The sequence below is a fragment of the Juglans microcarpa x Juglans regia genome, chromosome 1S (genome assembly GCF_004785595.1).
Source record: "Juglans microcarpa x Juglans regia isolate MS1-56 chromosome 1S, Jm3101_v1.0, whole genome shotgun sequence".
NCBI classification, from domain to species: Eukaryota; Viridiplantae; Streptophyta; class Magnoliopsida; order Fagales; family Juglandaceae; genus Juglans; species Juglans microcarpa x Juglans regia.
Genome location: NC_054595.1, coordinates 29,143,849 through 29,152,118, shown reverse-complemented (window position 1 = coordinate 29,152,118; position 8,270 = coordinate 29,143,849). Strand labels below are relative to the sequence as shown.

Sequence of the window (8,270 nt, the reverse complement as noted above, 5' to 3'; positions counted from 1 at the left end):
GGATATGGACTATTGATCCAGTCACGGAGAATTGATGTCGTTCACTAAATTTTTCTTTTTAGTGAAATAAAGTCACTCCTAATATGTGATCAGTGAGAGCACATATGGTAAAAGGTGCTGTCATATAAGGTAATGACAAAAAACGTGTGCACGTAGAGGCTTGTCATGCTTTAATGCCGATCTGCAAGAGTAGTAGATGAGAGTTGAGTAGTGAAAAGCTTATATTGATACCAAGGTAAAATACTCAATTGGATCATCACCGTTTTGTGTGATCAAGTGGGAGATATTATTCTAAGATGTGTGATCACCAAATGATGTACCCCTTAGAATGACACCCTCTAACATGGTGATGGTTCCCATGAGGGGTGATGTTTAAGGAAGTGTCAATTGACACAACCTTTTGATTAGTCAAAAGGTTGTGTCATTTCTTAAAGTTGTGACATTCGGGTTACCATTGGTTTACCAATGGTTGTGTCATTTGCCAATAGATTGTGTCACTTCTTAAGGTTGTGACATTTGGGTTACCATTGGCTAACCAATGGATGTGCCATTTGTCAACTGGTGCATAATGTCCTATAAATAGGGGTCATTGATGCACAAATGAATGCACTCAAATCCTTTTGTTCATCATTAACTTGTGGGACAAATACCATCACGGGAGTGTCACCATATTGTCAAAATTTCAATTCCATTTATTGTTAATTATTCTACAAATCTTGCCATGCCAAACTAGAAGCTAGAGGTCCTTGATATCCTTAAAGCAGCTCCAACAATCTTTTCCAAGAATTTCAATTTCATCATTTTCATTCCCTCCCTCTTTTCTTCTTCATGGTTTACTACGAAATTTTCCTTCAAAAAACTCTTTCCAAGAACTATGAAAGAAAGTGCCTTAAGAAATTGGTTTTTCTTTTGGCTGTCTAGGAGGCGGTCCTCTCTCTCTCTCTCTCTCTCTAAGCAATCACACTCCGATATAGCTTTGGCATTGCCTAAAGATTTTTTTAGAAAGAAAACATGATTGGTGTCAAAAGTTTTATTGTTGATGAAGTTGATGAACATGAGCGACCATAAATAACTTCTCATCTGCTGACATTTTTTGTTTTTGTCATTTTTTACAGACCATGGTTCGGTTTGAAAACGAAGAGAAGAGTTGATGTCAAATGAAACGGTGACCAGCTGAAACTTTCATTTAAATTTCCATCTCGCCCAAAACTCATTCACTGAAAGTGAAATGAAAACGAACTGTTTCATTAAAGGAAAACTCCATGTCAGCTTCTGTTGGTGCACTTCGGTGCACAAAAATGCCTACAAGAAGAGTTTTCCTAGACACAAAAGAATCTCACCAAATAATCTCACACATTGATATGGCACACTGCGAGTATGCTACGTCTCACTTTTTTTTTTCTCTCTTTCTCCCTCCTCTCCCTGTGCCTACCATGGTGGTCAGGGACCACCTCAGAGTGGGCAGAAGACGTCGAGGATCCAAGCGGCACCGCCGGCGGGGACATGGAGCTCACGACAGTGTTATTTGCTTGACGTGCACGTTGCGTGCACTGTGTGCGTGGTCGACGATCGTGTGTCAGTTGGCCGAGGTGGTCGAGAACCACCCCTAAGCTGACAAAAATTTCTAGCGGTCCAAGTAGTGACCACTAGAGGAGACACGGAGCTCACAGCAGTGCCATGAGTTTGCCATGCACGTTGGTGGCTTGGTCGAAGGCCACTGTCCGTTGGCTATGGTGGTCGAGAACCACCCTTAGGAGGGGGGAGACAATGGCAACGAAGAGGGAAAGGGGGGAGAAAGAGAGAAGGAAAAGAGTGAGAGGAGAGAGAGAGAGAGAGAGAGAGAGAAGGGAGATCTATGGTACACTGACAGTCTGTCACATCAATATGTGGAATCCATTTATGAGATTCTTTTGTGTCTCTAACAAACCTCTATTTTGTCATGGGTAGTGATAGGGTAGCATATCCCATCTACTACCCAAGAGCATTTCAAGTTTTTTTTTTTTTTTAACCTCCTTAACCATTAAGAAAAAATTAAAAAATATATATAATTTTACTAATGCTCACTTCCTTAATCATTAATTAAAATTAAAAATTAAAAAAATCAAATATAAAAAAGTAGTAAATAGATAATAATAGAGTAGTAATCCTATCATTATTTTTTTTGTCATATATATTCATGATCAGAATCATATAATTAATTGGAACATGTAGTGGCGGGCAAATAAGATTATAAATTATAATAGTAAGCTGGTCAAGGACGTCGCTGGTTCCAGTACCGCTGGCGATTAATTAACTAAAAATAAAGTAGGATAGAGCTAGCGAGCATTGGATTATATTAGGAAGATTGGAGATTTATTTGCCACACTACGTACAATGCGCAGTCACGAAGAAATTAAAGATATCTGCCACACTACGTAGAAAGGTATTTGCCAACTATATTTTACCGTACTACATCAGTACTGCCTTCATCACATTCTTTCGTCCATGCAGCTGCAGATATCTCTTAAACTTAATATGTAATACATGATGATATTAATGTATCATATATGGACTAATATCATCATGGAACAAACACATCAATGGGGCTCCTCACTTGGAACTTACCATCAGACCATATTACAGAAGCTGAGGCTATGCGTTTCTTTAATATTCTTCCTTTGATCGTGAGCTCAAAAGATAGCTCTTGTCCAAGCTTTTTGAACGTCAACACGCTTGGCTTGACTTTGATTTGAAGTCCATCATGTGGCCGAGAGGTCACAACAGCTTTATACGATGACATTGGCGATCCAACATTGGTGACAGTCCGATAGAAAACATGACGGATAAATTTGGAGGAGGACGTGGGCAGAGCAAAAGTAGGATAGTTTAAGTCGAAAACTGTTCCATTAGATTCTTCAGAACAGCGATCGTTAATGTCCCCAGTAATTCTCTGTAATAACTCGGTGGCATATCCTTCCCGACATAAAAATTTGATATAGTCAAGTGGATTAATATCATATATCAAACCAGGATATGGAGCCTTGATAGGATTTATATTGCCTGCACCATATGCAAATTCAGCATCGGGGTTCTTCTCAGTGCTCATGGGGGCAGCTGCATGCGACAAGCAATACACAAAATGGGGAGCGAGTTTGTCATGCATGGTAATGTACTTATGTAATGCGCATTGAATCATCATCGAGATTTTGGGAACAACATTATTAATTAGAACATGATTGATATCGATATTACCAGTAGTGATAAGTGCAGACATGATAGCTGCAGGTGACCAAGTAGGGTGGAAGGATTTGACGTAGGCAGCCGCCCCTGTTGCATGTGGGCAAGCCATTGATGTCCCCGTTTGCATGTTGTATGAGTACTGTACTCTTTTATCACCTTCAAAGTCAGAAATTCGGGCGATTGGAGGCCATGCTGCTAGAATGTGGACTCCAGGAGCAGCCAAATCCGGCTACAACAAATTTTTTTCTCTTTAAAAAAAGGTTTGATCAAATCATTTGATGAGTAACTAATAAATAAGGACCAATGTCAAACATTATCAGTTGCGTAAGTTCCACATAGTCTATTTGAGAAAAAATAGGATCACCATGAAAATGTGAACTTTCTCTCGTGGATCTCAGGTATGTTCTAATTTTTCGGAAAAGATTGTACAAGATTTATGCACTGTAAAACTATGCAAGTTATTTTTCTTACGTGATTATTACTTTAAATTACCTTGAGAATGGTGGGTGAAAGTAGGTTTGGACCCCTTGACGAGGTGATGGATATGTATGGGGACGATGTATCTTTACGCTCATTACTCTGGAGGATCGTGGCAGTTGGGTTCCTGTAAATTGTGTATATATATTATATGTTCGATCAAAGCTTGGATCAATTGATAATGCTATACGTAAGAAACTTGTTCATAATTTTGTAAGCAGATATACCTTGTGGATCTTACGTATGCGCGAATGTTTTTAGCATCCTTGGAGTCAAGCACAGATGCAGGCAAGGGAAAATTGATAGCAGAATCATGTCGGCGTCGGCCTCCCATCACGCTACCAACTGCACCAGCTACAAATGACCCTTTACTTGGGACATCACACAGTACAATTTTACCCTTCACCAAGTTACGAGCAAGCGAATTTGGCGTGTAATTCCTGCATTTTTGCAAGGAAAAGTAGGACAGTATGTCGATGATTTTGTTCTCACATTTTGACCGCATATATTTTTTGTTTTTTGTTTTTATTTAATAACTAAAAAATTGACTATTAATATATTGAAATATTTTTTAAAAATATCTAAAGATATTTAGAAATATTTTTAAAAAAAATACAATTTACACTCGAAGACGCTTGTTGGTAAACAATATTGGACGGGCAGCGCGTCCTTTTAGCCATTAGTAATTTAGGGCTCATTTGTTTTTAGAGATGAGATGAGATTAAAGTTAAAAAGTTGAATAAAATATTATTAGAATATATTTTTTAATATTATTTTTATTTTGAAATTTGAAAAAGTTGAATTATTTATTTTATTTTGTGTAGGGATTTAAAAAAATTGTAATAATAAAGTGAGATGAGATGGGATGAGATGAGATGTTTTCTGAAAACAAACTGATAAATAAATAAATAAGAAAAATGATTTACACATAATACTTTTTATTACACTTTACACAATTATGTTTTAAATGAGGAGTAATTTTGCAAAACATCTTATAAAATTAATATTATTTTATAAAAATATCCTATTTTATAATATTATTGTATAATATATTGTATAATATATTGTGCGTATATAATTCCTCGATAAAAAAATGATAATTATAGATACCCGGAGAAGGACCCGTTGAAGCCTGCTGCGGTGTTTGGTGCATCTCCACCATAAATTATTGGATACATTTCATTCTTTAGGTCAAATATATTAATTGAGAATCCCTACATATAAAGAAGAGAAAATTCTCAAACTTAGTTTGTAGTTGTAATTTCTTGCATTTATATTGAGGAAAATGTTAAGTAGCCTCCTTAATTTAACGGCTCGTGTATTTTAATTTTTTTTTTCCTAATAGTTAAAGAAAATGATTATTAGTAATCAATGTGTACTGTTATTTTTTTAAAATGTTTAAATATATTTAAAAAAATATTTGAAAAAAAAATTAGAAATGCACTAAGGGCACATCCAACGTACGATACAATATTCTTGGGGTTGGAATTGGTTAATAATTAAATTACCTGATAGATCTTCTTGTTACCCAATATGACCTCAGTGAGGAACATTCGATCTATAGTGCTTGAAGCCACAGAGAGAGACCAGGGGGAAAAGTTGGTTACCGTTGCTGGATCTGGACCCTCGTTACCAGCAGCAGTTGATGTCAATATTCCATTTCTCATAGCATGAAAGGAACCGATGGCAATTGGGTCGTCAAAATAGATCTTAGCAGTGGTTCCACCGAGAGAAACGGAGATAATGTCGACGCCATCAGCGATGGCATCATCGAATGCTGCAAGTATGTCATGAAAAGAACACGACACTTCCATACCCCAACATACTTTGTACACAGCAATGCGTGCCGATGGAACCCCTCCTCGTGCTGTTCCCAACCCATACCCCAGCAGGCTTGCCTCACTAACTAAGTTTCCAGCAGCTGTTGATGCTGTATGTGTCCCATGCCCTGCTACATCTCTCGGGGATCTAATATCTTCTTTCCCAAATAATCGTTCGAGCCTGTAGTATTGTGCTCCAATGATTTTACTGCGTATACAAGTAGTGTGACAAGTCACGACAGCATTAATGTGTTATTGACGCTTAATTATAACCTTTTCTTGGCGAGTTTAGATAAGAGATCTAGATCATGTTAATCTTAATCCCAAGCACAGACAAGCAAAAAAATGTGATTGTAAAGCCAGATGATATGGTAGTACTTGTTGCAAGTGAAGTTGGCTGAGGTTTGACAGGCCCCCTTCCATTTGCTAGGTGGTGGACCAAATCCTTTGTCATCAAAGCTATCAGACTCGGGCCAAATTCCAGAGTCCATCACCCCTACAATGATGTCGCTTTCAATAGTTCTTCTTCTTTTAACTTGCTGCGGAAAGCCAAGGAAGTCCCACGACCTCGTCGTTTGCAGCTTTTTATTTTCGCTGGGAAACACGGACACAACACCATCCATTCCTGCATATATATTCAATATTGTACGTACGTAGAACATCGATCGTGATATTTTTGTTACAGATATAGAAGATGGATTACATGGATCGATTTTATTTATTTATTTATTTTGGGGGATGGGGAGAGGAAAGATTAATAATATATTAATGGTACACCGACCAGCCACTTGTTGAGCTTCTTGCTCGGTTAGCTTCGCTGCAAATCCACTGAAACTCCTCTTTAGCTGTAGAGCAGAGATTCCGGTCCAGCAGTACTGCCAGGCCATGCATTATAAATTAAGTTCAAAACCAGGTGGTCTGGGCGCATTTCAATGACAATCTATATGTATTTCATGTCGCTTTAATTTAAAACCTGCCAATGACTTCTTGGAGCATGCTTGTGTGAAGAGATGAGGTGGTGTCCTCGTCCCCCTGCCTCTCGCCCATATACACAATATATACCTTAATGCACAATTTCACAGGAAGAAAATGAACTCTCTTAAATTTTCCCCCACGAAAATGATAAAAAAAAAGGCAGTTTATATATATATATATATATGATCTAGTACCTTTCTGTCATTCTTAGAAGCTGAGTGACGAACATGCAGTGTGAAAGCGAGGCTGAAGAGGAGAAGCCAAGAAAGAGTACTACTACTAGTAGTTTTACAAGCCATCGAGGGGGATTTGCTTTGAATTAACTTGGCGTCGCCCTTCTTGTGTATATATACACATGATAGATCATATCTTCACTTATTAGTAGAAAAAAGTTTCTGATATATATATAAATATATATTTTTTTCTGTTCTTTTAAGAAAAAGTTTGTTTTTTGTATCAAAATATATATTGAATAAGTTCAAACGAAATTAAACTAAAGTTATTCCACGATAATTCTCTAATAATATTCCCCATCTTGTCCTTTCCCTTCCCTTCTGAATCTCTGATGAGTGGACCGCATCGTGTGTGACGTTCAATTTTCGTCCGAAAATTATGTTATATACTCATCCCTCTCAAAGTGCCAACTAAATTAGAAAAATAAGAGAAATGGTTTATACAAGCATCAAATAGATAAGTCTAGTGTAAACCTTTATAAAAATATAAAGAAAATTTTATTCTTTATTAATAAGTTCCAGCCTTTTTTTTATAAAGAGCTTGTATGAGACTTGTTTATTTAATACTTGTACCTAACATTTCTCATTTAGAATAATGTATGTCATACCATAAGATTAATTTAAAGACTTTTTTACTACGTACATACCATCTACATAGAATTCATAAAATTTTTAGATTAAAGAAAGACATTAGTGTGCGAAGATAAATACATTAAAAATTAGAAAGGTCATGTCGAATCAGATTATGGCTTCTATTGCGCACGATGTGTTTGCTGCAAAGTTACAAACAATTTACATGCGTGAAAGGCTTTCCACTATTGCACATGATGTGTTTGCTAAGTTACAAACAGTCCTTAATTTGTATGTATTGCACATGATGTGTACGTTTGCAACGTTACAAACAGTACTCTTTTGTGGCTATTGCACATGATTCGATCTTGTAATCAATCTTTTGTAGCTTCTATTGTTTTTTTTTTTTTTTTTAATCATGAATTTTTTGTTGCTTTTTTAGAAAAAACAAGATTAATCGAAAAAGTAATTACCTTGCTAGCGATCGACGTTAGCAGGATATTTCTTTATCCTGGCATTATACAAACCAGTGGTTGTTAAATGGCCTTCAATCACAGGGCCGTTTGGATAATGCCACGGCTATCAACATCCATTGATGATCACAAATTTATCAAAGTGACATTAACTGGGGGCTATAACAACAAAAGCGACAAATTATCGGAGCACCAATCCTTACTTTTTTTTAAAAAAAAAAAAATATATGGCTATTATGTAAAATTAGCACCGTATTTAAATTATGGATTATCTCGAATTAATGTTCACAAAATTATATCAAATTACCAAACCTTTTTAATCATTTATTTTTGTGTTTCATGCAGGAAAGAAACTCATTTTTCGGAAAATCGTTTTATCTTATTAATATATATATTGTCGGTTACAAGAGATGAGTGGGTGTGCGACAACGAGGAGAGGAATGATCTTTTTCTTGAAAACGTCTTGAAGTGAAGGTGGTGGGATTAGGAGGAATAATCTTTCT

General features: G+C 36.5%; 1 protein-coding gene across 1 annotated transcript; it reads right to left on the bottom strand.

The window, feature by feature from the left end:
- Positions 1 to 2,520: 2,520 nt before the first annotated feature.
- On the bottom strand, positions 2,521 to 6,845 carry LOC121246373 (cucumisin-like). Its single transcript, XM_041144505.1, is given in 11 exon segments — positions 2,521 to 3,093; positions 3,232 to 3,448; positions 3,712 to 3,823; positions 3,924 to 4,136; positions 4,807 to 4,910; positions 5,205 to 5,724; positions 5,895 to 6,141; positions 6,298 to 6,363; positions 6,366 to 6,391; positions 6,490 to 6,578; positions 6,686 to 6,845. Coding segments are annotated over 11 exon segments (2,232 nt in total). The 5' UTR covers positions 6,791 to 6,845; the 3' UTR covers positions 2,521 to 2,560.
- Between the last annotated feature and the right edge of the window lie 1,425 nt (positions 6,846 to 8,270).